At 39.2% G+C, this 16,166-nt stretch overlaps 1 protein-coding gene across 17 annotated transcripts in view; it reads left to right on the plus strand.

Annotated features, from left to right (window-relative positions):
• DTNA (dystrobrevin alpha) overlaps positions 1-16,166 on the plus strand; it is a 231,068-nt gene that overhangs the window by 186,888 nt on the left and 28,014 nt on the right. For 7 of the 17 annotated variants that reach the window (XM_065668201.1, XM_065668202.1, XM_065668199.1 and 4 more), the window contains 3 exons: positions 5,865-5,963; positions 6,526-6,618; positions 13,572-13,659. In XM_065668201.1, coding sequence (XP_065524273.1) covers positions 5,865-5,963; positions 6,526-6,618; positions 13,572-13,659 — 280 coding nt within the window. Of the gene's footprint in view, positions 1-408; positions 499-992; positions 1,451-5,864; positions 5,964-6,525; positions 6,619-13,571; positions 13,660-14,167; positions 16,163-16,166 lie in introns of those variants that run through there. The other 10 variants (XM_065668207.1, XM_065668208.1, XM_065668211.1 and 7 more) reach the window with 8 other exon arrangements.

Below are 16,166 nucleotides of genomic sequence, written 5' to 3' on the forward strand. Positions count from 1 at the left end.
CCCCAACCATAGGTACCCAGACTTCCTTGTAAGTGGATAGTATGACATCCTTATGCAGCGAAAGTTTCCTGATGCAGCACATAGTTCTGGCTTTTTTGCAGTTAACAGTACCCTATTATGTAAAGCAATTACATTGCTTGTCCATTAGAAGTTTTGTAACTTTTACTTTATTGACCTAGGAGGATTTTGAGTGCTTGACAGCTTATTCTCATTATTTTTATTTTCATCTCTTATAAATTAATTTGCAAACTTTTATTCAAAAGGAAAAGCATCCTACAAACTGTCAAGTCAGTATCCTTTCTAAATGATTGCAAACTGCATTTATTGTGATGAACCCAGTCTGAACACACTGGTCTCTGTGTATACTTTTTGGAGTATTAACAAGGTTTCATTGTTTGAATCATTCAGGTTACTTGGGGGTATAAATGCAGCCAGTCCTGTGGCTGATGAGCACTCTCTTATAAAGCAGTATGTAAATCAGCTTCACAACAATTCACGGTCAGTATGAGAGCACTAACTCACTAACTGCTGTAGTTCTATAGCTCATGCACTAAAATCATTAGCGACTCTGCTAAACTACTAAATATATTCTTTAAGGAAGGCTCTGGTGGGCTAGAGGGTTTCTGTGGCTCTAATTAGTCTTTTGAATTGACTTCCTGCTGGCTGTGGGCTTTGCCAATTTCTCTTGCTTTTGCACAGCACAAACCTTTTATTTTACCCTTTCATGTAGGATTAATATTAATGTATCAAGTAGAAGCTGGAAACATCGTTTTTGAAAAGCAAAAAAACTACACCTTTGCAGTTTCATCCTGAGTGTATGACTTGCCTGCTGCATTCTTGACAAAGGAGGAAGGCTTGCACTAGAATCTGGACACGACTCCAGATCTCACAGCCTGCCTCCTTCCATGACTCTCGCTGCTGGTGGTTACTGTTCTGACTTAGAACTGCTTGCCAATATAACCCTCCCTGGACCCCACTGCTTTGCTTTTCAGAATGGCCGCAGAAAAGCCAGATCTAAGTCCTACTGAAGCTAATGAAGACTTACCATGTACATAGAGCTGGATTTGGACAAAAGCCTCTTCTTGCAGCACCCTTTTTCCAGCATTCACTCTCATCTTGGTGACCTAAAGGAAGCCCCTGTTTCATTCTACATAAAGGAAATACGCAGTTTGATAAGAACAGTTCCCCCTCTTTTTTTTTTTTGCCGAGGAGCATAATGACCTTTCTTTATTTCTGTTTTGATTAATCCATGAGCATTAGCTATAACTCAGTAAGAAAGTACTGAGGCCAAGGTACTTCCCTGCTAAATGCCAAGTTCTTCAATCTGTATCAGACTAGTAACAGTATCCGCATTATTCTTTTAGGTTTTACTATTATGGTTGCCCTGGGAAAATCAGGCCTCATTAGTGGAAGCTCATCCTCTCGTACATCAGAGAAACAGACTTTGACAGCTCTGTTTGCAGTTGTGCTGGTTTTATATTAAATGATCCATGATTCATATTATAATAAAAACCGTACAAACTCAGGGTAAAATTTCTAGCTGAACATAATCGACACTAAAAGCTCTGCTGGCTGTGTTTTCACTACGGATAACTTACGGTTACTTTAATTTGTGTTGCAGTCTAGTCCAGAGGTTTCCGATAGCCTTAAAGAAAGTTTTTGTGTAATGTTTATTCAAGGCAGAATTGGCACAGACTGTCATCTGTAGCATTCCCAGGGTATTTACTTCAGCTAGTTGTGTTCACATAAGAACGTAATCATTCACAACCAGTTCCTCTCTGCAGCAGCTAATGCTGAATTCAGCACAATGACTCATTTTGCTGCTGCAAATGGATATGGTCTCATAATAACTTCAGCACAATATCATCTTCATTTCTGGATTAATGGGTGGAAAAGGGAAATTAACTGGGAAGAAGAAGAAGAATCTTACTAGAGGAAAGATCTTTAATAGCTAGTAAATACAATGACAGACTATGGGAAACAGCTGAAAGAAAATTCAGCATTATATGTTATTTGCCGTTTAATTGAACCTGAAGGACTGCTTTTGGGTGGGTACACAATTATTCCAAAGCTCAAAGGAGATCAGATTCAGGCTTTCCCTGAGATGCTTCTTAGTTTTTTCAAGGCACTTCAGAATCAGTCTGCTTAAAATTTCTCTGCTTGCTTTGCCTAGTTTGAGCCACCAAGTCCATAAGAGCTTTAATGAGGAGGCTGGCATAACATTTATAGGCACCTTTCTTCTAAATATACACAGCAAGTAAACTGGTATCAACAATATGCTCTGTACAGCTCAGGAACAACTTTAAAGCACTTACATTAGAAAAGAAGAAACAAAAAATCTGTGATATTCTCCCAAATAACAAATCACAGTCATTTGCTGCAATGACAGCTAGTATGTGATTACAACCACAAGTCATATTTTTTTACTGCAGCTAATATTCAGTTTTTAATCTCAGTTTTGTGATCTCTGATTACGTAGAGGGCAGCAGAATGAGTGAATATCCCTGCAGAGTAGGTAATGCCCTTGCAAACCCAGTGATATGTCAAAACAGGAAAGTCGAGCATTACAGAAACTTCTGTCCAGTCAAAAGGAGTAACTATACCCTGAATAATGTTTTCTTCCTTGTGTTCCCTAGCTACAGTCTGTGAGTGCTGCCTTAAAGTACATAGCTACCATAGTAATGGATACAATGTCCTTCTTTTTCTTAATAAATGGCTTCTTTAAGCTATTGCCATTATAGGGCTAAGGTGGGAAAAGATGAAACAGAATGTTTTTTCTTGCATTTTTCTCAGTCCTCCCCCTTTCCCCTCTAGCCCCCAGCCAATACATTTAGTTTGTCTAAATGAGTAATAAACAGGAGTAAATGGTGCAATTCAGCATATTCTGCTGAACTTGAAATTACTTGTCAATTCTGTGGTAGATAGAAAGAATGCACTATTGGTATCAAATGCCCATATCCAAGGAGAAATTGTGTCTTATTTAACGCTGAGTCAGAGTAGCTGATGCTTTTTTTGGAACTCCACATAAAAGCTAAAAAAATACTGGATAATCTACCTGGGCATAGCAAGAGGTTAGGCAAGATTTCTGGAAAACAGCTAACTTTGGGGCAAAACATACTGGTTGCTGCTGTTGTCCATGTCTCTAAGGACTGTGGTAGACTTGAACTGCATGTTGCCTTTGTATGTTGTTTTCAGAACAAGGTAAGAATCCTCCTTATTTCATCAGCAATATTCTAACTGCTAAAAACTGCTAAAGGAAAGGTTTATGTGTTTGATTGTTTAGTAGCCAGGTAGACACTTAAGAGGGTGTAACATTTACATCAATATTGTAAACCCTTGTAGACATCAGCTCAGAGTTAGAGGTTTTGTGTCTCTATTTGGATGGGCAAATATTCTTTGGCATCTGACAAATTTTTCCATTTAACAGGAATATCTCTTTAAATTACATGTTCCGGTTGATAAGATCCAGATAAACTCACTGTGGCCAAAACAATCTCTGAAGATTGTATGTTGAGGAATATGTAGGCAGATGTGGGAGAACAAGGACAAACATCACCTCTTCCAAATGCAGTAAGGTTGAAGGTAGAAGCAGAAACATCAAAGGAATTATACAAGAGACAGCCTAACCTTGATATCCAAAGATACTGAAATTATGAAAGAATTAGTAAGCACCTGGAGGAAAATAAACTAATGAGAAATAACCAGCATGGATTTGTCAAGAACAAATTATGTCAAACCAAATAAGTTTCTTTCACTGACAAGATATCTGGTCCAGTGGGTATAAAAGAAATAGCAGATAAGATACAGGTTGACCTTGAAAGGACTTTTGACATAGGCCCAGATGAGAAAGAAGTACCCAAAGGAAATACGGACATGGGGAAATTAGCATAAAAGCATCATTGAGAATCAGTAATTACATTTTTCAGAAGTTTGCTGCTGTACCAGGAGGAGGACATCATCTGGGAGTCTTGAAGGCTATCCTAAGTCAGACAGTACGCACTATTTCTTGTAATGATCTAGTGGGAGCAATAGAGTGGGTGTACGCAATTTGTAGATGGTACAAAGGTGAAAATAGTTACGGGAGGGAGTGCTTGGAAAGCAGTTTCTAAATTAAAAAATGAGCTCAATTGAAATGCTAGTAATTGATGTCTAAATTATCTGAAATCAGTTAGAGGAAACTCAGTAATTATAAGTGAAAAGAGCTGTAGCAAGGAAGCAAATAATCAAATAAAAGATGGAGCATAATTGGATGGACAGAAACATTTTAACAGAGAACCTAGCAGTTGCAGTGAACCACAAACTAATTGAAGTCAGCAGTACATCATTATATTGTATCTGACCCTGGGATATCATGCGGAAAGCCATTAAAACTCATTCCTTGGAGGAGAAGACATCTGCCTGGAGGTTTTTACCTGGTGTAGGGCAACAGCATGGGGACAAATATGCTAGCCAGCAGGACAGAGTCTGGAGGAGACACCAAAGCACCAGAAAACCATAAAAAACACAGCTTATAAAAAGAGGTTGGAAGATACAAGTTTGCTTAATCAGCTACAAAGAAAGTGGACATTGATACGAGTTACTCAGTGGGTAGTGTTTGCTTCCTGTCCCTCCACCCTGTGTTGCTCCCAGAGCATAGGAGAACTTACAGTTGGTGTAGGGGTATAACACTGTGCTGTTAGAAAGCAAAGCACAAAATCTGCACTGGGGTCTTTGATCTCCCCCTGTGGCAACATGTTTACTTGAAGAATGTACTGCTGCATTTTTGGATGACATGGCACACCTTGTACCCATTGATACATGCTGATGGGCATGGAAATGTGAAGCAAGCATTTTTCCTTGGTGTGCAGTACAGCATTTCATTCTGCTGTCTGCCAGATTTATCAACAGGGCTTGGGTTCATAGGACACCCTTCAGTACCATCCTTTCCAGACCCCCGCTGCCAACCTTGACCTCCCAAAAGGAGGGGAATGGCACATACCTCATCTTACTGAATTCCTTCTATGTCCTACAATTAAAGGTTTTGATCTTCTTTCCATCAGAGACACATCTGCTCAGGTTTATTATGCATCACATTTGTGCAGTGTCTAAACACACACACACCTTGATGCACAGTGCATGCATGATCACGCACTCATCTTCTTGATCGATGTACAGTATCAGTAGCCAAACCAAAAAATAAAGGTGACTAGATTTTAAAAAGAAGAAAGTAAAATACATTTTTTGTTTGCTTTGTTGTTTTTTAAACTAAAAATGATGCAGCATGAAAGAAAAAGTAACATTTTGATCTCCATTTTTAGCCTGTGTTATCTCATTAACATGGATATTTTTGCATTGGGAAAGATGCAGTTACTGCAGTCCATTTCATACTGTAATAAGGGAAAAAAGTGAGTTTAAGGAACTTTTTTTTTTTAAATCAATACAACAGTACTTCTGAAAATTAAACTGGTGTATCCCATCACTGTATCTAAATAAGCACATTTCCATAGATGATTGAAACTGTCTTATGGCAAATGTTTAGAAAAGCCATTTAACTGTTATAGTGAAGGATGAAGCTTTCCCAGCTTGAAAGCTGCGTTTAAGAAGACATTTATCTTGAACTCCACCTGGAAACTACACAAGCCTTCAGCTCTCCACTTATGAGAGAAGCACATTTTGTTTGTCTTTTCTGTAGTGAAGGCTTTATAGTTTGCTTTTGGAGAACAGGAGGGAAAGCTCTTAATTCCTGACTTTGCATTTCCTGAAGTTTTCTAAAATTTCTCTGAAGTTTCTATTGTTATTTTTATTCAGTCCAGGGCACTTGAATGAGTTTCTCCAAACTCTGTTCTGTAATGAATTTTAGACATCACTGTTTACCCTCTTCTTAGTTTTCCTGTCTTATTAACTAGCTCTCCTTCCAAGAATACTGAAGTAGAGCAGAGCAAACTGCTGGCTAGGGCTGCTCCAGCTTTCTTGAAAGGCAAAGGGTAAGTTAAAGAGAGAGTATGTTTGTAGCTTGCACTAACACAGCTAAACCAAAACCTTTTCCTCTATTCCTCCCACTTTTAATGTATTCTGTAAACAAATTGTGATAACCAGTTAACCCACTGAGCTAAATAGGGCATGTTTAAATGTATTTATATACACCTGGATGCGTGTCTTGATCAGACACTTCTGAGCAAATTCAGCTTGTGATTTCATGTGTGTAACATGTCTATTTAATGTATATATGCAATAGATAGTATATTAAAGCAAATAGTGCCGACCTGACAATCTGCTGTATTTTGAAATAAATGGTACTGTACAGCCCCAGCCCCAATCTGGCATCTTACTCTGCCATTCTACAGAGGGATTCTACCTTCCTAACCCATTAAATATTTAACATATAAATAACAATAACAAAATAATTTCTGCGCTTTTTTTTTCCTAAGAACACTTAAATATTCGTTCCTAAATTCCCATTTCACAATCTTACTTGCTCCTGCTTTCTCTGTTTATTTCCCTCTGTCTGTCCGAACTGCACCCTCTCTCCCCTTGCCCCTATTTCAGGTTACAGTACAGCCTCGATGTTGCAGACAGGTTGGCCGATGAACATGTACTCATCGGGTTGTATGTCAACATGCTTCAGAGCAACCCGGCACGGTTAGTGCAGGTTTGGCACCTTTGGGGAACCCAGGAAAGGGACGTTGGTTGGTCAAATATTCTCACTGTTTCCTCCTGGCTGAAGCAGCTCTTCATGAGCACTAACCTGAAGGGAATGCATATGAATATGGGGTATGTCCTCCCAAAGTTGGTGGATTATGGCAACTGCTATTATTCTCTCTGGTGATGTTAAGCAGCAAGGTAATGCAAATAATTGCTTAGTTAAGAATAGCTGTACAAATTGGTTTGGGATACTGTGCTGTAGTCAGTGCAGGACTTGATGGTGGTACAGAAATCTTCATAGAGCAATGACTGACAAGTCCATGTTTTCAAGGTAATAATTTTTGAGGCAATGCATTATTTGTAGCTTCACCTTATCTTGGAAGAACTAAATGGTAATAGTACTAAAATAATGATAATAGTAATAATAGGAATTTACTTACTAATCTAGTGAAGGAAGGAGTGTATTTCCATTTTTACGTGTCAGGTATTGTTTCTAAATCTGCCTGATTTCTTCATTGTTTGAATCCTGGATATAAATTTCCCCTTTTCTCATTCAGACTCAAGCATGACAAGTTTTTAAATGAGTATCTTGAACATAGTTGATAGTTTCTGCTGGAGTGAATGAACTAAACCCAGCTGCTTTCCTAGCACTTGCGGATGGTGGCATTGCAGCAGGCCACCCCAGGAAGGGAAAACTATGTCTTGCCTGTCCATGTGCAACAAAAGTCTAGACTTTGCAACCCTGTACCAGCAAGGTAGTGAACAGTGTAGTATATGGCCCTAGAAAATGTGGCACTGAACAGAAAACTGTACAGCATTTCTAACAAAACTATGCTCATGAGGTTTCTGGTTAGATAATGGGAAGAAGTTCTTTAATGTGAGGGTGGTGAGACACTGGTACAGGTTGCCCAGAGAAGCTGTGGCTGCCCCATCCCTGGCGGTGTTCAGGGCCAGGTTGGACAGGGCAACTTGGTCTAGTGGAAGGTGTCCCTTCCTATGGCAGGGGGCTTGGAACTGGATGAGCTTTAAGTTCTCTTCCAACTCAAGCCATTCTATGATTCACCTTCATTTTCCTGTAATGCTATTGCAGATTATTTTCCAGGTTTGGAGAAACTCTCCATTTACTGTTACATGTAGAAGGCAACAAGCAGCTTCATTTGGGAGGGTGAATGCAGTGATTCTCTGCAGTCTTAAAAAGTTCACTTCTGTTTCTAGCCCCAGTTGATAAATGGGAGTAATTTGCTATGCCCAGTGGAAAAAAAAAGTCTGCCTTCATTGTTCTGGCAATTGTTCTTCTCTACTCTGGAATGTGCCAGTGGGGAAAAAATAGGCAAACTAGTTTTTAGTGAGGAAAATTAAAACCATTTACTCAAACCAAAAACATTTTGAAGGGAAATTTCATTCCCAGAGAAGCAGTTCCGGAAATGGGGTGATTTAGTGGTATTTACACCATGGCTCTGAAACAAGCTGTTGGGGATGTGTGTGTAGACCAGTGATTGCCCATCTGTGACTGAGGACAGGAGTACACTGCCACTTGCTCTAGTTTGGCAGAGAGAAGGAAATGTGGCCCTGTCTACCTTGAGTGACCTATGTATATACGGTTGTTCAAGAGGAAAAGAAGGACATGTAATTTTTGGTGCCAGGCATGGCATTTTGGATGCCGTGTCTATGATTCATTTTGCTTCAGTGAGGATCACCCATTAGATTCCGTTGAGAGTATCCTCACCTTTAGCATCTTCATCCTCTAAATTTTATCGAGTATATTGCAACCTGTTCCTTCAAGGTTTTGAGTCAGCCTCACCAAGTCATAGTACATTTGCATACAAATATGCACATACAAATTAGGTGCTATAACATCCTTCAAATTTAATGTTTTTGAAGGATGAATGGAGAGTGACTGATAATGGCCTTAATTGTTTAAATAACCGATGCAAAGTGTAGTATATAACATGATTATTGACATTGAGACGCTGCAGTCACAGCATCCTCAATGAGAAACAATCTCAGTTATTTATATAAGATACCAATTAGATTTTGACAGAAACATAACCCAGAGGGACAGCAGCGTTAATCATGCATCAAACCATACTGCATTGCCATTTTCTGCTTTGTTCCAATGAGACTGCTAGAGAAAGGGAATGGTTATATTCTGGTAAAGACAAGAAGAACAAACAGCATTGCCATCCTGAAGCTCCCGTGTGAAGCCAGTTTCCTGGAGGGGAGGTGAGGGCTCTGCAAGAGGCTCAGCTGCTTCATCTCATGTAGGCTGGGGTGGCATCTTCAGGCAAAGGTGAACTCCTTCTGTCTGTGCCCTGGAGTGGCTGGATAGAGTTCATTCAAAACTCACACAGCTGTGTTAGGGTGGTGCTGAGTTGAAGTTATTTCACCCTGCAACTTAGGAAGATTTGGTAACCTGAGTAAAACATTTAGCTAACTATAGTCAGGTAGCTTCTCGTTTGGGGGTGGCTGCAGTTAGCCAGCTCGGCTGTTGTATCTGCCTGCAAAATACCACGTGTACATACCCATACATGCTGCCATATTACTTTCAAGTGCAACTGGCAGCCAAAGATGAAAAGAGGAATGATTGTAGCTGGACCCTCATCTGCAAGAAAAACCTACAGAAATACTTTGTGAACATAATACATACAATTATCTGAAGAGCTATATAGTAATGTTTCAAAATGAGTTGCTTGGTTTTTTAGATACTGAGCCAGGCTAATTTATAGTTGCTAATGATAGGTCCAGTATAGCCCAGTATACCTTTTTTCTGGTTTAAATGTAGCTAGTATTTATACTGGGGGACATGGGGCTGTTAATTAAGTAATTTTCTCTACTTAGCTTCATTTTTCATCTGCATTTATTTGGAACTGCAACTAGGAAGTTTTCTTTTCCACCCCCCACAGGCTAATAAGCTACTTAAGGGCTTTTTAGAATCCAGTATTTCAGGGAAAATTAAGAAACAAGAGAAAGACTTAATTCGTGCATTATAGTAACTGTAGGGGTAGTAAAAATATCCCTTAGCTGGATGTTTTGGTTAGTTTCATCATAAAACACATTTTAGCATGTAAAACCAATACTTGATATTTAATTTAGTTCTTCTTTCGTGTCTGATTCTAAAAAAGAACTTTTAACTGCAAATAGTTTTCCTTTTTGTTCATATAAGGTAGAGACTTTACCTAGTTTTGAGTATTAATTCTGCATATTTCAGCCTTTTTTCTTTTAAAGTGCAGAAGAAAATAACATAAAATATATTTTAAGGTTATTTTGGTTCCATAGTAAGTTATTTTCTGAATTTATTTATTTTTCTATTACACCGGTAACTCATGCTGTTCTATGGTATTAGATTTGGTAAAAAATTGGTACATTTTTTGTAAAATATTGTAATATTTTGGTAAATATTGGTAAATAATTTTGGTATATATTGGCAAATAAAATATTGGTAAATATGATAAAAATTTTTACTGAGGGTGTGTGCACGACAACTAACCCTTGCTAGGAAGGCTGGTCTGATCCTCTCCTGAAAAAGGAAAAGCATTCAGAAACCTGCTGCTACAGAGGAAACGTGTAGACACTCATCTTCCTTGAATAGAGTTACTTTTCATGATTGTACCCATATATCTGAATGTTAATTTGATGGTAAAATCTTGGTGATTCTAAAGGTGCGGCAAATTAACAATAGCAGGGGGGTCAGATGATGTGTCTCAGTTTCAAGTGCCTTAAACCAGGCCAATTTTGAAAGTGCGACAGATAATCCTCTGAATACATTTGGTGGGGTGCTGATAGGACGCTGTTCTTACAGCCCTCAGGCTTAGAAACCTGCCCTCTAATCTGTCAGTATTCTCTGTAGTAAATTATTTGTGAAGGGAAGGTTTGTAGAATAAGAGCGTGTCACAAAGACCACACTGATGTCTCTATTGCAAAAATTCCACAAGAGACTGACATTTCTGAGACTTTTCTTCCCAGCAGTGACGTAATTTTAAGACCATTGGAGACATCCATAACACCTATTGCAGGGTGTCTGCAGCGGATCAGGCTGATTTGACACATCCAAAGCCTGAGGAATAGCAAAGTATCACTCCTTTGTTCACAGGCTATCATATTTTTCATCCTCTGCCTGCAGTTCTGAGATCCTTCTTTTATGGGTCTCCCTTAGACTGTAGAATATTACATAGATCCACTAAAGCCTAAAAAAGAAGTCTTATTATGCAGGTTATAATATTGGAATGATGATAATTCTGCCAGACCAATTATTGCTAATAATTTTAAAGTCTTTAAAGAAATGGTGACTAATGGAGAAGCAGTCTTAAAAATGTTAAGTCTTTTAGGAAACGAGCAGCAGCAGGATACTTGTCTGCAAAATGTTCAATTTCTTTGAAAGGGGTTCCTGAGCCATTCTCTTGAGGGTCCCAGGTTCTGCACACATATTCATAACGTTTTGAAGCTTGTGTGTATTTCACTGTATCGTTGTCTGTGAAGCTGCTGAAGTAAAACAGAAGTGAATTATGTCATATCAGAACTCTGAGACATAAAAGTCTTGGCAGTCAAGGCTAATGCTGCTGTGCATACCTTTGTTCTTAATGTTCACATCAAATAGTTACATTCCAGAACGAAATTTATCTCAGACACTGAAATTTAATTTACAAAGCTTTGGGACCAGTGATTTGTGGCATTCATAGGCAAAATTTGACATGCTGCTACATCTATTTTATGAGTTCCACCTACACATAAATATATATCAAAGGCATTAAGTAGCAAGTAAGAATCAAAATGCTGCAGTGGTTTGGTTCATTCAATAAAGTCATTGTCTCTGGAGCCAACTTCCATCTCAGAACTATGTTACAGATTGCGTTATGCCAGCAAGTGGAACCATATCTGATATTTTTCCAGGATGGATAATATCCATTATTTTTCCAGCACATTGCTGCAGAAAGGAGAATTAATGCTGAATGCTTGTTGTTTTCACAGCCATCTGTTAGGATGTGATGTTTTAGTCTTTATGGAAAAACTAAAGATTAACTATAAAGTCATGAAAGTAGCCCTTATTACCTGGTTTGCATAATTTTATGTGTCTGCTGGAGTTGCTTGCCCCTTTCTTTCTCTGGGTGACATATCAGGACAGTAAGCATGAGTATGTAAGAAGCAGAACTGTATAAATTTAGAAAAATACCTATAGCTTGGGTCTTTCTAGAAAGTAAATCGGTTATCCCACAAGAGTCTGGGTAAGCATCGGATTCAGCTACGTATATAACAAAATAAATGAAACATAACCAAACCCAAAAAGTTAGTGTTTGTCTGCCACCAGAAATCTTATGTGCAGTCTGCAGCTCAAGCTTAGCTTACACAGAACCCCCCAGGGTCTGACTTTTCATAGCTTTACTGTTTTTCTAAACCCCATGTTTGTGGTCTCACAGGTTATTGTCAGAATGAGAAAAATATGATGTTTGTCTTTCTTTCCGTATCTCAGCAAGCCATAACAAATCCACATGACTCCCAGCTTTAATTTAATGATCAATGAATATCAACCAGTACTCATCTTTCAAACATAACTTCTAAATCCCAGTGGACTTAATCAAGACAATGCAAAGATGCACATCATAGTTCCCTCAGGTACCTGGGGATATGAACTCACTGAGAAATTTTGGAGAAATATTCCCTTTTCCTTTTAAAGATGCCAGTTCTATAAAAGCAGAACTTTTTGCACAAGCGCCATTTTCATCTGGAAGGATTTTCAAGTTCAGGATATAATTTCTGGCAAAACTCAGAATAAGATGCCCATGCTCAGTATAACCCTTGTTTTGCACACTGTTCTGAAACGTGAAGCTCATTCACCAGCAACCAGCTGTGTGCCCTGAAGAGCACATGGGTAGGGAGTTATGCGTCTGCCTCCCTTCAGCCAAAACATTAGGCAGTTGCCAAGGGCTAAGAAAAGAGGTCAGACTTACCTCTGTCTGGGATAGTCTGCAGGCTGTCTTGTATTCCACAGAGCAAAGCATTCTTCTCATCTCTTCTTAGAGGCTTCATTGTTCTTCTCTTGTATATACTAAAAGTAATGCAGTGCAGGATTCTAACTCCTGGGATTGTCCAGGGTCAGCTAAGTCCTCTTCAGACTTCCTTTCCTGACAGTTTATTAGTTTTGATGGTTCTCTGCAAACTTCTAGATGTTTAGAATTAGTTAAGTTTCTCCATATATTGCTTTTTTCCTGCTCATCTGACTAAATAATAGCCTCCATTTAAAATAAGGACAGCAGGGGTTAACCTGAGAGACAAATTTGTCTTTGATATTCTTGGGGGGGGGGGGGGGGGAAGTAGCAAGTTGAAATATTTTAAAGGAATTCAACATATTTGGTCTTTAGTTCTTGTACTTTCTGATCACCATTGTGTGATTCTCTGAAACCTTATTCCCAAATATCAAGAAACCAAGAATAAAGCAAAAATCTGATTATAAATTGTAGATCAGTGGTTCCAAAGTGTGGTAAGTGCCCTACAAACTGTCCTGAATATTGTTTTCTGTTGCAAATCTGACAAGGCTACTGACATTTTCCTCAGCAAACACTGAGGTTCCTGCTAATCCACTGTCCAATAAGTATCACTCTTCTAGGTGGTACGACAAAGCTTGGAAGTAACAACAAATGTTGACCAGTGATCCTAATCACCTCCCACCCCTCTTTGGACAGAGTATCTGTGATTTGCAAACCCTTGCCCAGGATTTGCAGATTGCTGCTGTTTCCCCCTAAGGGAAGGTGCTGCCTAACCCCTAGAGCTGATCCTTCCAGGGAAATCAGCCTCCCACTTCTTCCCTTTGTTCAGTTAACATCTGCCGTTGTTAATTTGGCAATATTTTGCTTCTAAATTCTGTAATGAGGGTGTGTGAATGGACAGCGTGACACAGCAGTGGCTGTTTTTACTGTGTGTTAACATGTCTTCCCTCCTTCCCTTCCAACCCTGAGCAGCGTGCTTGACAGTGCAAGCCGCCTGGATGAAGAACATAAGCTGATCGCCAGGTATGCAGCAAGGCTGGCAGCAGAAACTTCTTCATCAGTAAGTGTTTTAATTAAAGGAAGGCTCTTTCCTTCTGTCACGTTCCAGGGGCTTGGCAAGATCAGGGACATTACATCTGACAGTCTTAATGATTAATGGATTATTTTTCCCTAACCTTTTCATCAGACACCATTATGGTTTAGTAATAACACTTTTATGCAGTCCATTTGAACCAAAGAATCCACGTACTAATGCATATAATCTATATACTAATGCAATGGTATTTTAACAATTACAGCAGAGGGAATCTGACATCTTGAACTCATGGAAGACTAGAAAATACAGCCTGGACTAGCTTTGGTTAAAGGTTAATGATTTTAGTGCAGCAGAAAAATGGGGTGGTGAATCCATTTTATTCTTTAGTTCAAATATCACGGCCACTAGGGCCCTAACTGCTGAGGATTTTAAAGAATGATCTTCAGCAGGATGACTCTAATGACCCCTTGCATTAGCCCGGGCTCCCATTTTTATTTCAAAGTAATGATTATTCTGTTCTATGCATCCCAAGATACAAGGTGATGACAGGCTAAAACCTCACTAACTGTATTCGGGAACAAGAGAGAATGAAGCAGGAACCTAATCGAAGTATATAAAAACTTAAATGGCACAAATAAGGTCAGTCTAGTTACTTTTTTTCCATCTCGGCACATTAGGTAGAACGAGGGACCATAAATGATGGTTAAGTGAAAAGCAGCCGGTCCAGAGTGCTCAGAAGCATATTTTCTCACTGAGATTTACATGGCAGGGTCAACTGAAAGAGCAAAATCAGGCACTGCTCTTGTGTAGAAATTTGGAGCCATGTTCATTCCAAGCGAAGGCAGTGAAGATGAAGCTGCCAGCCCGTGCAGCCATCTGTCATGGAAGATTTCACACTACCCACAGCTGCAGGGGAGGGCAAGGGTGCTCCTGGTCTGCCAGCCCAGCCCAAGTCAATCCCTTCCAGAGGTGTGACATAGAGATTCAAATTTAAGGCAACCTGTAGCTGATGGTCCTGTTTCTACAGGACAGTAATTCTTCATGAGAACAAGCTTTCACATTAATAATGTCTCTGGGTAGAAACTGATAGAAATCAGTTGTAGATAACACGTGTCTGTGATGTGGGGGAAAATTTAGAAACAATATTTAGGTAGCTTTTAAATACAGCTGGTTTGAAGGAAAATACTGAGTTTCTTCTTGCCATCATCTGTGCTCTTTGAACAAAAGAGACAGAAGGAAAAGAGAAAGTTTCTATATACAGAAATCTTTCCAAGCACGAGAGTGGCACCACATTAAGAGCACAGTGGAAATTTTTAAAGCTTTGCTGATGGTCATTCTATTTTTTAAGGAATAAAATGTCTTATGAACTCTGGACATTCAGGATAAGGATCCTGGTACCTCCTGAATCAGTTGCGACATCCACCAGTGTGAAGCAGTTTTTCTTATTTATGCCCTACTCTGCTTCCCTATGGTTGGAAATTTAATGGGAAAATATAACTAGCAGAAAATGTAGTAAATGGTTACAGGCGTAACATCCTGCCCTTTCCTCACAGTCAGTGCTAACAAAGGAACAAAGGTTTGCAATGAGACATATCTTCATCCTTTTTGAGGGTCCACCTCCTGGAGGAGGAGGTGCCTGGCATCACATAAAATTAGTTAGAGTTACACTTCACAGAGCTTTTATGGTGAGAAACACTCAGATCACAGCAGTAACTTAGAAAAGTGGGTTTTAGTATCTCATCTTTCAGGTTGGAGGTGGAAATAAGTGAATACCTTTGGTAGCTGTGAAACTTCAAATGTCTTGGTCTGTGTTCTCATTGATACAATACTGAAACACAGAAGTGTGAACAAGGAAAATAATACTTGGTTATTGCTGATAAACATGAAAAAAAGAGCATAGTCCACTGAAGCTGTAGTGAACATTGCCTGATTTGGTAAGAAATAGTTTAATTCCCATTTCATTTTATTGGGGGAAAAGGTACTGCTGTAGCTGAATGACTGGAGAAAGATTTTCTGAAGTATCAGCAGTGTAATAGGAAGCCTTGGCCAAAATGGGCCACACAGACAGACTGAAAACTGAATACAGTATTCAAACTAAAAGTAAAACTGTGCTTTCGAGAGAACAAAGCATCATGGCACTGGAAAAACATCCCTTTCTTTTTGAAGAGAGGCACTAGGTTTTGCTTCAGTGTGTTCCTCTTGTGTGGAATATCAAAATGAACAGACATATTACAGCAACTGCCTGCAGCAGTGCCATTGCCTTTAACGATTGGTTCAGAGGAGGCTCCCTGAAGAAGCAATGAATGACAGGATGGCAAACACTGAGTCGTATTTACTCTAGCACTTACCCTGCCTCTACTAGCAGTGGAGCCATGCTGGTATGAGCACAACATGGATGCTCTTTTATTTTTACTGTAGGCAAGCTTGGTACTGCCTTTTCTGTAAGCAGATTTCACAGAATACATCTGTGTTGAACTTAGCGGTGCATGCTGACTAATCCTCCTTCAATGCAACCTTCTCTTTTTTGCAAC

The sequence above is a fragment of the Lathamus discolor genome, chromosome 2, assembly GCF_037157495.1.
Source record: "Lathamus discolor isolate bLatDis1 chromosome 2, bLatDis1.hap1, whole genome shotgun sequence".
NCBI lineage: Eukaryota > Metazoa > Chordata > Aves > Psittaciformes > Psittacidae > Lathamus > Lathamus discolor.